The sequence below is a fragment of the Heterodontus francisci genome, chromosome 20 (assembly GCF_036365525.1).
Source record: "Heterodontus francisci isolate sHetFra1 chromosome 20, sHetFra1.hap1, whole genome shotgun sequence".
NCBI lineage: Eukaryota > Metazoa > Chordata > Chondrichthyes > Heterodontiformes > Heterodontidae > Heterodontus > Heterodontus francisci.
In genome coordinates, this window is record NC_090390.1 from 80166764 (window position 1) to 80181299 (window position 14536).

General features: G+C 43.5%; 2 protein-coding genes across 4 annotated transcripts in view; both read right to left on the minus strand.

The window, feature by feature from the left end:
• Positions 1 to 14536, minus strand: part of atpv0e2 (ATPase H+ transporting V0 subunit e2) — a 553405-nt gene that overhangs the window by 421600 nt on the left and 117269 nt on the right. The window lies entirely within an intron of this gene.
• Positions 1 to 14536, minus strand: part of LOC137380768 (CREB3 regulatory factor-like) — a 100330-nt gene that overhangs the window by 33678 nt on the left and 52116 nt on the right. For 2 of the 3 annotated variants that reach the window (XM_068053100.1, XM_068053101.1), the window contains exons 3-5: positions 12306 to 12431; positions 7859 to 8888; positions 1415 to 1606 (exon numbers count right to left, since the gene is read on the minus strand). In XM_068053100.1, coding sequence (XP_067909201.1) covers positions 1415 to 1606; positions 7859 to 8888; positions 12306 to 12431 — 1348 coding nt within the window. Of the gene's footprint in view, positions 1 to 1414; positions 1607 to 7858; positions 8889 to 12305; positions 12432 to 14536 lie in introns of those variants that run through there. The other variant, XM_068053102.1, reaches the window with a different exon arrangement.

A 14536-nucleotide genomic window follows, 5' to 3' on the forward strand; every position in this document is an offset into this window, starting at 1 on the left:
AATTACATTAAAATGAATGAATAATGACTTATCTTGACCACACCGATATTCCGGCCGTTCGCTGGAACTCCTGCGCCTTCGGACCTCTATTTGGAGATCCTGAGTGAAAAATTACTTTATTTGGGGTGATAGGACAAATAATAAATGGTTTATTCATTGGGGGGGATGGGAGAGGGGATTGGACATCTGGGTAGAAATATTTTAATCTTTTGCCAAATCTGTCCCTTCAAAAATTAAAATAACCTGTCAGGGCTTGAAGCCCTTTAAAAATGGCGGCAGGAGCTGTTGCCGGGGATGAAGCGCCTGCCCCCTCTATGTCATCGGGGACGGCGGGTGGTCTGCCCCCTCCATGTTAATGAGCCGCCACGCAAAAATTTTGCGGCGGCTCTGCACTGCACATCTCATAAGAATGGTGGCAAGCAAATAAAATTCAGCCCAATGACTCCAATACCAATTAGCAACAGGAGTGGAATTGGATAACTCAATGCAGTCCAGGGATTGAACAGGGGACCTTTTTCATCTCTGATCATTTTAAGAAAGGCTTGAAACAACATTAAAGTCAGATAAAAAATAAACACAGCTTTTCTTGATAAAGGGAAAAGGAGAAAGGAAAAGGGGACGAGACAAAGAAAGAGGAATTGCTAATTATCCCAAAACGGAACAATTTAGATCAGGGCTTACTCAGAATTTCCACCATCTATAAGTTTCACTCTTCCAACCTGTCATCTTCATCTGCATCTCTCCGTACAACCACCACTGCCCCACCTACCACCCCACCAGAGCCTTTTTCATAGACTTGGCATCCTCTGGAGTTGAAAATGTTATTTACAGCCAGAAGCGAATCTAAGGCAAGTTGACCTTCTTCAGAATAAATTGTCTTTACATATGTGCGAGATGCACAGTTCAGGTAACAACCAAACCTGCAAAGATTAACAACCTGTACAGTATAGTCCAATTTTAAGAGCTAGGCACTTTGGTTTTAGTTAAGATCATAATTTAGAGGTTTGAACAGACCACCGCCATCCCCACAGCTAGTCCCAACTGCTATAAAGGAGTATATACTACTCTTAATCTCTTTCTCATACATCTCAAGCCCTTTATCTGCCAATTTCCTCTTGAACCTCTACTTCCAATGTCTCTCCGACAGCCTGTTTGAAATATTCATCGCGCTGTTAATTGTATATCAATTATGGTTAATTATATGCAGGTGGAAGGCATTAATTGGGGTTTCACTTGTGCACATATAAAGAGACACTTACTGAAACTGTGGTGTGGTTCAGAGGTGAATGCTTGGAATGTTTCACTACGTAAATAAATATAAGACCGAGTGAAGATGTGCATCAAGCAAAATGCACAGCATCTCGTGGGATTAGAGCTTTCTCCGTCATCCACCATGCATTTGTTTAGTTCTTACCTTGCCCAACGCCATTCTCCTTCTGATAAACGTTACTGGGTAACGTGTAACAGTCCCACTCAGACGGCTGCAGGGTCCGTTCTTGCTTGCTGGGGGTGGTGTGGCTGTCGTTATACTCCCAGAAATACCGTCGCTTCAGTCGCCTGCCTCCCATGTCTAAGGCAACATCTGCAGATGTCTCGTGTTCGTTCCCTGTGAAAGATTGCATACACATTTAAAAATAACAATACCTCCCAATTCTTCACACGTTTCACCTCCAACGTTCTTAACTTCAAAAAAAGGAGAACAGGAAAGTCACAAACCATCCAAGGATGAACTGGGTAAAATGATCAGATGATCAAAAGTGCCAAAAATCACCACAATGAGAGATAAGACAGACCTTCAGTTTGGAAAGATGAATATAGAAGAGGTCTAACCTGTCAAAGAGGCATTGATTATAAACTGCCCCAAACATCCACAGCTGCACTCTTCCCTATCTCTGGAACCTTTTGCATCCCTACAACTCTCCAAGAACTCTGTGGTTCCTCCAATTCTGATCTCTTGTAGATCCCCAACTTCCTTCACACCACCATTGGTGGTGCTGCTTCAAGTATCGAGGCCTTAAACTCAAATTTTTTCCATAAACCTCTCCACTTCTCCGTCCTCCTTTAAACCTACCTCCTTGACTAAGTGTTTGATCACCATTTGTAATATCTCATGATGTGGTTCAGTGCCAAATTGGCTCATTACCCTCCTGTGAAGCACCCTGGGATATTACTACTTAAAAGGCACAAAATAAATGCAAGATGCTGTTTTCACAATCACCAGCCAATCCGCAACGGAAAACGTGTAAAAAGTTTTGAGGGTGGTACAAGCACTCTTTGCCTCTGGTGCCACAGTTTAGTTAGATTTTTAAAAACCAAAATAGAATGCAGCCACGTTGGCTCTGCTGCTGCCCAAGATGTTTAATCAGTGAACTTAATAAACTCTGTGACCTCAGGATTGCCTTTGTGTGTGATATCCTTACAGGACAAAAGCCCGGACTTTACGAGGTAAAAATAACAGTGAGGCTAAGCATATAAAATCGGACAGCAACCTCCAGCCACCTCATCGGCATGGTTAAATGTGGAAATCAGGAAGTTGCTGTCCATGTTGACGTGTGCCTCCTGAAGTTATGCAGAACCAGTTTCTTGCTGAGAGACCCGGCATTGAAACACATGGAAGAGTGTGACGTTATGGTACTTGTGTGACAAATACCCATTAAACGCATCAGAAAGAGTTCAGGCTTGTTCATTCCAGTGCAAGTTTTTCTTTTAAAACAGCGTGCGAGTCTTAACTACTGCCAAACAACCTCACGGCATTGAAAACTAACTGTGGAGTCTCATTCCTTCAACTTTTAATTATTGTTGGAGATTGTATTTTTTGTTAAAACTTTATCTTACCTCTTATCTCTCTCCTAATCCTATCTTTCTTTCCCTCTCTATTTTGTTCGCCACTGACTGCAAAGTCTAGCCCTTTAAGGATGCCTTTGAACTACAGATTCATTTCTCTTAATAACTCAAGACTCCAAGACTTTGCAAAGCAAGAAATCTTCCCAATTCAGATGGATCAGCTCTATTTTCTGAAAGGCCAAGTTCCCACAGAAAACCCTCACTGGTTAGATAATTTATTGGTGTTACGCAAGCATCATCCAATTGTAGACACGATGATTTCATTCAATGCTCGGTAAGCCATTGACTGAATGGAGCAGTCTCGTCTATTCCACACCTTCTGCCGCTTAATATTTGAAAACACCTTCCTATGATGGAGCTCAGTTAGGTCAAAGTTCAGAATCACAGAAATCGTTACAGTGCAGAAGGGGGCCATTCGGCCCATCGTGTCTCCTAATGAGCATTTCACCTAGTGCCGGTCTCCTGCCTGCTCCCTGTAAACCTGCACATTCTTCCTTTTCATATAACTGTCTAATTCTCTTTTGAATGCTTCAATTGAACCTGCCTCCACCACACTCTCAGGCAGTGCATTCCAGACCTTAACCACTCGCTGTGTGAAAAAGTTTTTCCTCATGTCACTTTTGCTTCCTTTGCCAAAAACTTTAAATCTCTGCCCTCTCGTTCTCGATCCTTTCACGAGTGGGAACAGTTTCTCCTTATTTACTCTGTCCAGGCCCTTCATGATTTTGAATACCTCTATCAAATCACCTCTCAGCCTTCTCTTCTCCAAAGAAAACAGTCCCAACTTCTCCAATCTATCTTCATAATTGAAATTCCTCATCCATGAAACCATTCGCGTGAATCTTTTCTGTACTCTCTCTAATGCCCTCACGTCTTTCCTAAAGTCCGGCGCCCAGAACTGGACAGAATACTCCAGCGGAGGCCGAACTAGTGTCTTATACAAGTTCAACATAACATAAATTATATATTATACAATGCAACATAAGTTGTGCACTAGGCTGCCAGGAAAGGCCATTGAAGACAACAACGGGTTCAAGAGTCAAGAAGTTGTTTTTATATTGATATTCAGTCATCAGGAGAGTGGCAGCCAGTCAGAGGCACCTGTTCAAGGCCTCTCCTTTTATTTCTTCACAAGTACATCACCAGCCTTGTTGAACACTAGAAAGCCAAATCAATCAAAATTTATCTCTGATCATTTTATCAACTCCCTCTCATACCAATTGTTGATAACTTTTTTTCTTTTTTAAAAAAATTCATTTCATGGGTTGTGGGCATCACTGGCAAGGTCAGCATTTATTGCCCTGGAGAAGGTGGTGGTGAGCTGCCTTCTTGAACCGTTGCAGTCCATGGTGGGTAGGTACATCCACAGTGCTGTTAGGGAGGGGGTTCCAGGATTTTGATCCAGCGACAGTGAAGGAACGGTGATATAGTTCCAAGTCAGGATGGTGTATGACTTAGAGGGGAACTTGCAGGTGGTGGTGTTCCCATGCATTTGCTGCCCTTGTCCTTCTAGGTGGTAGAGGTCATGGGTTTGGAAGGTGCTATCTAAGGAGCCTTGGTGCATTGCTGCAGTGCATCTTGTAAATGGTACACACTGCTGCCACTGTGCGTCGGTGGTGGAGGGAGTGAATGTTTGTAGATGGGGTGCCGATCAAGTGGGCTGCTTTGTCCTGGATGGTGTCGAGCTTCTTGAGTGTTGTTGGAGCTGCACCCATCCAGGCAAGTGGAAAGTATTCCAACACACACTTGGAAGATTGCTATTGTAGATTTGGGGTCAGGAAAATATTTACTACCTTGACAAGACATTCTGATTATCAGTTGATTTTAAAAAAAAGAGTTGAATTAGTTACTTTAGGATTGCTTCATAATAAATAGACCAGAGCCAGTTTGGAAATGTATCACCTCATTTCATGGCAAGGTCTCAGAAAGCGACAGAGAGGGAAGAAAAAGAAAAATCGGTGGCGGGGGGCAATGAAAAAAGGCACAAGAGCAGAAATCTAGAACTGAGGACTGAAGGAGGTTTCACAGGCAGTGAGGGCCAAGGCAATGAAGGAACTTCACATGGAGTTGAATTTTGAAACGTGTTGGGGGTAGGGAGGCAATGAAGATTGCCTCGGACAAGAGTGATAGGGAAAATACGACACAAAATGAGGAGTGCAGATTGGACGAGTTGAAATTTGTGAAGAATGGAACTGTGCCAAGAGGCACCTTGGGGTTAGTCAAGGCATGGAATAGGGATTAAAGTGCATAACAAACCGAGGATCAAACCTGGAAACTTTCTGGCCTGTAGACCTTTAAAGCACATCAGAGTGTGCATTTGGTCACTCAGCCACCAGCCAGCTCCTACCCTTAAACTCTGGTGTAACTTGGAAATCACACATATCCAAATGTAACAGACAGATAATTTATGATGGCCTGAATGGGGGTCATGTGTTCTAATTAGGTTATCATTGATTGTCCATCAATGCCTCCAAAATAAATTCACCGATGCATTTTAAAAGAAACAAAAAAAGGACTTGCATTTATATAGCGCCTTTCATGACCACCAGACGTCTCAAAGCGCTTTACAGCCAATGAAGTGCTTTTTGAAGTTTATTTACTGTTGTAATGTAAGAATTTATTCACTCATAATTCATTCATAATTTATTCAGGTTTACTCAGTGTCTACATCAGGGGTCACCAACATGTCAATCTGGTAGCTCGCGTCAACCTATGAGTAGCTCACACAGGAATATAAGAAATAGAAGCAGGAGTAGGTCATTCAGCCCTTCCAGCCCACTCCATCATTCAATGAGATCACATAATGCTCCTGATCGCTCACGTCATCCTGCCAGCATTAATCCATGCATGCGCATCCTGACGTCACCAAACACTGATATCACAGCTGGGGGAGGCGGAGCGGGCAGTGGCAAACGCCAATGGATCAGCAAGCCTGGGGCCAAGTGGGGAGGGAGCAGGAGACCGAGCGGTGAGCAAGTATCAAGGGAGTGGCGAGCGGCGGAACGGAGTTCAAGCAGCGAGCAGTCAGCACCAAGCCGCGGGTGGGGGGGGGGGGGGGGGGAGTGAGTGGCAAGTGGGAGGCGGAAAACGAACAGCGACCGGCAGTTGGGTGGAAGGGAGGGGGAGGGGGGGGGGGTGGGTACGAGCAGGCTGGAGTGGGGGCAAAGAGGAGTGGCTATAGGAGGAAGAGGTTTGTTTGCCTTTTGTTTCAAATTGAGCAGCGCCATCTTTATTACTGGCAACTGCCCGAGACGTCATGGACATTTCAGTCATCTGCGCATGTGTGAGTAGCGTGCCACCTAGTGGAGACGCTGTCCGCAAACGCGTTCGTTTCCTTCATCAGAAGCAGCAGTCACTCAGGAAAACGTCGGTGACCCCTGGTCCTCGTAGTCATAGGGCTCTTCCACATAAATGGGTCATATTTTCAAACCTGACATTTCTTGCCACTGTTTTTTTTTTTAAAAGCACATTGCTTATTTTGTACATATTATATTATGATATAACAATACATAGAAAGACCAAGGTTCATCTACTTCATCTTCTACCATTCTGGTAGTCACATGATACAATGTGAATCTGGTTGTTGACTAATCATAGAAATCAACTTCCATCAATGTGTCCACAACAAACCCAGACATGAGGTGAGGAAAACTGCAGTCATGGAGAACTTTGAAAGCACATGTTGAAAGGTACCCTTGTCATCCCAAAAATATTACACTTACCACATGTACAGAGATTGTACCTAAATTACTTATCAAAATTGTATTTATATCAGTTAATGGTACAGTCAAATCTTTCACCCTCCATTCATCCTCCCCGATATCAATCGTCTCCCCTTATCTCATGATAAATAACTTGTTGCACTATTGTTCCATAGGTACTTGCAGGTCTCACTCGGATGCCTTGCCCGTGTGAGCTCAAGGGGAGCCACAGCCAAACTGGAACCTGTTCTCACCCAATTATCCGCACACATACATATTTGTCCAACACAAAACAGCCCGCTTGATCGGCACCCCACCCATCACCTTAAACATTCACACCCTACACCACCAATGCACAGTGGCTCCAGTGTGTACCATCTACAAGATGCACTACAGCATCTCGTCAAGGCTCCTTCAACAGCACCTCCCAAACCCACAGCCTCTACCAAGTAGAAGGAGAAAAGGACAAAAGATGCATGGGAACATCACCACCCACAAGCTCCCCTCCAAGCCACACATCATCCTGACTTGGAAATACATTGCTGTTCCTTCAATGTCGCTGGATTAAAACCTTGGAAGCATCTCCCTAACAGCACTGTGGATGGACCTACACCATAAGCACTGTAAGGGTTCATAGCAGTGGCTCACTACTACCTTCTCAAGGTCAACTAGGGATGGGCAATAAATGCTGGCCTTGCCAGCGATGCCCACATCCCATGAATAAAAAGAAAATTCCAACAGAGATCATTAGATAGTGGTCAGGAACAACCATGGCTTCTTTGGGAGCCATGAGACAATTGTAATGTGCTTACAGTTCCTAGTGTGTGGCTTGATGGAGGTTTATATCAATCTCTACGTCCAGGCTTCTGCAATGTCCACAGGACTGAAGCTCAAAATCAAGAAGCCAACTATGATATGGTATTGAAAAAAAACATCCAGATACAGGCCATTTGCTGGAAAACGGGATTAGAATAGATAGGTGCTCAATGGCCGGCATGGACACGATGGTCCGAAGGGCGTGTTTCTGTGTTGTATAACTCTGACTCTCTATGACAAGGTTTCAAAGAAGTTTAAGCTCTGAAATTCCCTTCCTGAACTTCTCCACCTCTCTCTCCTAACACGTTCCTTAAAACTATCCTCTTTGACCAAGCTTTGATGACCTGTTCGAATATCTGCTTATGTAGTTCAGTGTCAATGTTTGTCAAATTACTCTGCTGAGAAGTGCCTTGGGATGTTTTACTACGGTCAAGGTGCTATATTAATACAAATTATTGTTAACGGAGAATGAAATGCAATTGTATGCTCAAATTTACCTGCTTCAGAAAGATAATCACTGAAGTCATCTTTATCTTCATCATCCTCCTCCTCCTCCTCCTCATCATCATCTTCATTCTCACTGTCATCCTGCTCACTGTCAGAACCATCCTCGGGCTCCAGTCTCTCTTCATTTGTCTGCAATCCCAGACTTTCGGCACTAAACAGGGAATAGTTGTGCTCATGGTTCTTCAGTTCGACCCCAGCTTCAGGGCTTTGCCCCCCACTTGCCTGCCTGGCAGACCAGATGGGAAATACAGTTAGATGGGTGTAGACTTGACCATCTCCCTTATTAAAGTCAGTTTTCTCTACACCAGTGTCCCCCAGCTCTGTGGCTGCTGATCGTTTGTGATGCTGCCAAGAACTTGATCCTGTTCTGTTATGAACTGCTCCTTCTTCCAGATTTGACACAGAGTCGACTTGTAGTCTGGAATTACTGGTTTGGGCACGGAGGTCCCGGTTTCCAGATTTAGATGGTACCTCAGTATTTCTGGGGCCTGCTGCATTGATGCAGGACTTTCTGCTTCGCAGGTGACTTTGCTGGTCTTCCCTTTTCTGAAGAAAAACAGTACTATCTGACTGGAAGTCAGAATCTATTAAAGAATCCATACAGTTGCCTTTTTTAGGGTTCTCTGTGGTTCTGCAGATACTGTCAGGCTTACTAGAGAATGGAGAAGCGTCCTTTACAGGTCGAAGGAGACACCAAGAGTCAGCAACAAGCTGTGAGTCATCAGCATTCAGCTCAGCTAGCGTTGGCATTTGAGATACCTCAGCTTCATTTTGATAAGGACTTGCATGCTCATCCAACCCCAACAAGTCCAACTCTTTATCGTTCCAAAGGTCAGTTTTGGTGTACTTAGTAAAGTCTTCTAAAGCCGATATATCCCAACGCTCACATCTGTTGCTGTCAGATGGTTCATCATCCACCAGATCACTCAGTAGTTCTATGTTCTCTTTCACGGGGCTCCTGTACAAATTCAGACTTAGAAGGTCATTTCTGGAGCTATTTGTATAGGCTAACTGACGTTCCTAGGATTTGACAAAAGAAGAAGTTATAATTAATATTACGTGTGCACTTTTTCCTCTCAACAGTTTCCTCCTCAACTCCTCCCATCCTGAACCCAACAGTGATGCCCAATGGCACTGAGCAGAGGCTCAACATCTACATGCTTAGCAAGGGAGAGGGGCCACTCTTGCCCATCTCCAGCTAGACAGTCAGGAGAATTGTGGCAATTTGTGAAGTCATCTGCTTGACTGCAGTTGGGCTTTGGCCTGATGTCACTACAGGGAGAGAGGGGGAGAAAATACCTCAATTCTCCAAAAACAGAGGGGAAAGGGTGCTCACAGACAGAAAACACATAACTTTGGGATAATTCACCTTGTACAGTCACGGGTATTAACCCACATCCTACCATGATAGCACCTTGAAAAGTGCTCAACATAAAATAAGTCATTAATTTTCCCCTCCACAATTTCTAAGTAGAAATCCTTTCCTGATATTCTTTTGACGAATCACCAGTGAAGGGGAGAGATGGCTTTAACCAATAGACAATTTTATCTAATTGGAGCAGGGAACTGGATGGGAAATTCAAACACGGTAGATCTGAAGAAAAGAATGGAGAAGGGCAAGAGCGAGCATAGAACCTTACAACATAAAAGGAGGCCTTTCAGCCCTTCAAGCCTGTGCTAACTCTTTGAAAGAGCTATCCAATTAGGTCCATTCCTGTGCTCCTTCCCCATAAATACCCTGCAAAAGTTTCCCCTTCAAGTGTATCAAATTTCCTTTTTGAAAGTTACTACTGAATCCGCTTCCACCGCCCTTTCAGGCAGCGCGTCCCAGATCACAACCAGCTGCTTAAAATTTTGTTTTTGCTCACATTGCCTCCAGTTCTTTTGCAAATTCTAAGCAAACATTAAAGAAAACTAGAAACCTTTTTCCTGAAAATCTTCTTTTGGAGGATGATGTGTGTAAAATGAGATGGCTTTAAGCTATATAAGGCTCTATCTAATTAGTGCAGGGTAATAGCTCCGAACGCCCAACACGATAGGTTAGAAGAAAATAGTGAAAAGGAAGAAAAAGTGAAAAAGTCCGGGAGCTTATAGAAAAACAATAAAATGGTACTCAACCCATAGTTAAGATTAAAGGTTCTTTCTGCTCATTACAGTACTTATCAGTTTCTTGCAATCATTATTTCTAATACTATAAGACTATCAGCAAGTTATGGCAATAGAGTTTCCTCTATTGGTATAATAGGTGTACTGCAATTTTTACATTTTACTCCACAGGTCCATATGAATTTGCTATGATACTTTTTATTTTGAAATAAACAGTGCAATGGAAATGAGACACAGTAGGCTAGAAATTCAGCTTGGTGGGTGGGGGAGGGCGGGGGAGGGGAAGCAGTGCAGTGGCTTGCAGCATAAAATGGGTGTTATTGACTTGCTTACCTGTTATGCTCCCTGCCCGATATTCAGTTCCACTAACTTCACTAGAATTGAATATCAAGTGGGGCGTATAAGAGGGACCCAACATCATTCCACCTGTTTACCCCTAAAGACCAATTTCTACCCTAGTGAATCTAAAGGAAGAAGGAAAGAGCAATGTTAATTGTATATCAATTGTGTTTAATTGTATTCAGTTGGTGGGCATTAACTGGGGATTCACTTGTGCCCCTATAAATAGACACAGACTGAAACTGGGTGGGTTAGGAGGTGTATTGCTTGTAATGTGTAACTCTATAAATAAATGCCTATTAGAAGTGTGTGAAGATTGATTCCAGTTCTATCCTTCTCCTACTGGTTTTCTGGAATATTACAACAGACTTGCATTTTAATTACTGATAGAATTTTGCAGACCTGTTTTATCCCCTTCTCCCCAAAATGGACTCTGGACTCCACCCTCATGAAGGTTTACATTCAGATTAGAACATCTTGACTTAAAATCCTGATTGATCACAGCTGGACTTTCAATGTTTATTTGACCAACAATGGCTTTTAAAAAAAAAAATCATAATAGAATTAAAAATGCTGGAGGTTAAGCATTGGTAGAGAGAGAGCGAGAGAAAATAAAACAGAGCTAACATTTCAGGTTGGTGACCTTTTAGGCAATGTTAACTGTTTTTTTCTCTCTCTCTCTCTCTCTCTACCAATGCTGCCTTGCCTGCTGAGTATTTCCAGCATTTTCTTTTTTTTATTTCAGATTTTCAGCATCTGCAGTACTTTCCTTTATTATTGCTTTGTTTACCATATATGGTCACAGGGAAATTCCCCCCAACAAGTTCAATGTATAAACTATGTACCCTGGTAGAGGCTTATTTTCAATTATTTCACCACAATTTCTGACCAGATCTAGGAACTCTCTTCTACCACTAAGCATAGAGAGAAATCATTGCAGTTAGTCACATAACATTTAGATGTTATGATGGGAGAGTTAATGTAGCAGTGAGACGAGGTCGCTTGGGCTGAATGGCCTTTAACTTTTAAATAATAAAAATGAGGGAAAAAGGAAAGATTTGCAGGGCTATGGAGAAAGCACAGGAGAAGGGCAACTAATTAGATAACTTTCAAAGGGATAGCAGAGGTACGATGGGCTGAATGGGCTCCTTTTGTGCTGCAAGATTGTATAGATCATTAATGGCCTCATAAAATGCAACTCACTCTTTCTTACTTTAGATTCACCGTGTCTTATTTTTATTGGAATTGTCTTAATTCCTGTGCCAATGGCATTACAGCACCATGGGTATTTGCAGTACCATGCATGCCAAGAGTATAGCACAGGCATTGCCGAGAGTACTGTTCAATTAAATATGCCAAAGGTACAGCTGAAGATATAGCTACCATGGACACTGAGGCTACAGCTAGACACTCCTATTGGACCAACAGATGGGGATTCAAGTTTTTATACTTATAGGGGTCCCTTCAGATATAATGGCTAATGGAAGCTCCACTGCATTTTCATTTAAGGGTTGCAACAGGGAAATCTGTACCCTATGCAGAAAGATAAATTAAAACCAGAATGCGCTGCCTGAAAGGGTGGTGGAAGCAAATTCAATGGGTGACTCTTCAAAAGGGAATCGGATACGTATTGAAAAGGAGAAATTGGCAGGGCTATGGGGGAGAGCAAGGGGGAGTGAGATGAATTGGACAGTTCTAATAAAGAGCTAGAACAGGGACAATGGATCAAATGGCCTCTTTCTTTGCTGTAAGATTCCATAATCCAGTTTTGCTTGTACTATATAGTTGCAGTACCACAGGAGCTAGTCAGATAGCAATGCGCTTGGCTAGCTGGGGCTGCGATGCGTATACTTTAACGCACATCAATCTTACAGATTCTCCAAATTTAGCTCTCTCTGCACACAAAGAAAAAATAACCCATCACTCGGAATTATCTAAGAAAACTGCAGTCTTAAAACATGATTTATAAACGCATCTTTGTCATCCCCGCACCTGTTCGTACAGAAAGCCCGAGTCAGGGCTGCTGTCTGGGCTCGCCACAGTCTGGTCCAAGGAGGAGTAGAGGCAACAACTTCGAAAAGCATCTCCGAATGCAGGTTCCATCCCACTAGCATTGGGCTGAGAAAATATTACAATTAGTAGAGATCACAACAATACTTTGCTACAAAGAAAAAGCACACCATTACAGTGCTGACTGCAATATATTAGATCAAAACAACCACTGATGTCCAGAATCGCCTACTTGCTAAACCCTTGACACACACAACGGTGAATCCTAGAAGGATTAGACCAATATGGCCCCATCCTGCCAGTACTTCAAGGGTAGCATCCATTAGAATGGCTCTTTGCTGGTTATTACACCAGATCTTCCTTGGCAGCAAATCCTCTAACAATAGGATCCTTTGCAACGAATACAGAAAGCAAAACATGTTTGACTGAGGCAAGCAGAGGAAAGGCTTGCAGTGCTCCTCGTACTTAAGAGCACTACAGGGCTTTGCAGGTTACCGTGGTAGCGTCATGGTGACTCATCCTTCCAGCAGACAGTTACAGCTGGATTAAAAGCATCGCGTGTAATCGGATATAAAAAAAAATGTTGGCTGCAGGAACTTTTACTTGTGAAAACCTTTTACTCCCAACAAAGGACAGGAATAAAAGTTCTCGAGGGAAGTCAGAATTATACGCTTGGGTGTCAGCTGTGGCTCAGTGGGTAGTGCTCTCGCCCGAGTCGGCTGGTTGTAGGTGCAAGCCCCAATGCAGAGACTCGAGCATATAACCCAGGCTGGCACTGCAATGCAGTGCAGTACTGAGGGAGTGCTGCACTGTCAAAAGTGCCGTCTTTTGAATGAGACATTAAACCGAAGCTCCGTCTGCCCTCCCAGGTGGACATAAAAGATCCCATGGCACTACTCGAGGAAAATCAGGGGCATCCTGGCCAATATTTATCCCTCAAATAACATCACTAAAACAAACATTATCTGGCTATTTATCTCACGACTGCTTGTTGGATCTTGCTGTGCACAAAATCGACTGCTGCGTTTCCCTACATTATATCAGCAACCACACCTCCAAAATAAAAGTATTTGATTGGTTGTGAAGGGCTGTAGGATGTTCAGAGTTCATGAAATACGCTATATAAATGCAAGTGCTTCCTTTAACATTGCCCCTCAGTATCTGGCCACTTTTTAAGCAATAGCATTCAGCTTCTGCTCAAACACTATTGCCAAGCCCACTGAGTGCCAGTTGCAGTATTGAACCACACAAACCTGGAAGGTCGCAGGTTTGGTGCTGGGCCTATGCTGTTACCTAACCCTAAGTGAGGTAGCAGTATGAAACGCAACAATTAACACCAGTGGTCGCAGACTAGGAAGTAAAATAGTCAGTCGGCCAGGACTTTGGCTTCGCATCACTATCCAATGACTCCTCAGGACACCCTAAAGTGCATCACAACCAATGGATTACTTTTGCGTTACTATCATTTTTGCTATGTAGACAGCTGAGGCAGTCAAACCCTACTCTACACATACATACACAATCGGAGGTCAGATTAGACTTCCAACCCAAGACATCAGACTGCTGCTGTAGATATTGCAAGATCGGATTTAGCTCAGTTAAAATTCAGTCTATGGTCCTAAAACCTGCCGATGCTCATCAGTTAGGGTCACATGAGAAGCAGCCACTTGATACGGGACGGTAGAGAGCCTTGAGAACAGCTTCATTTTCCCACTCAATCCACTACATTGGTGGAGCCAGTTTGCTAGTATTACAAAAAAGGAACAGGGGACAAGGGAACACTTCATGGCTCCTTCTGGGGTCATGGCAGTCTAGCCCACTCCCCAAATATGAATCCAAGAGGGAGAAGGAGAGCCTCTACCCATTTGGCCCTCCAAGCCACTGCTCTGCGACCATCATTAAGAATCCAACATCATGGGCACATTAAATTCCTCTGTTGGCTTCTGGTCCAGCAACACCTCAAATTTAAAACTGATCATCCTTTGTTCAAATCCTCCTATGGCCTCACCCTTCCCTACCTCCAATCTCCTGCAGCCCGACAACCCTCCAAGAACTCTGTGCTCCTCTAACTCTGGCTCCGTGCTGCCCAGATGTCCTTTGCCCCACCTTTGGCGGCTGTGCCTTCAGCGGTCTTGACCTTAAACTTTGGAATTGCCTTCCTAAAGTTCTCCACCTCTCCTCCTTTAAAACACTTCTTAAAAACCTTGCTCCGT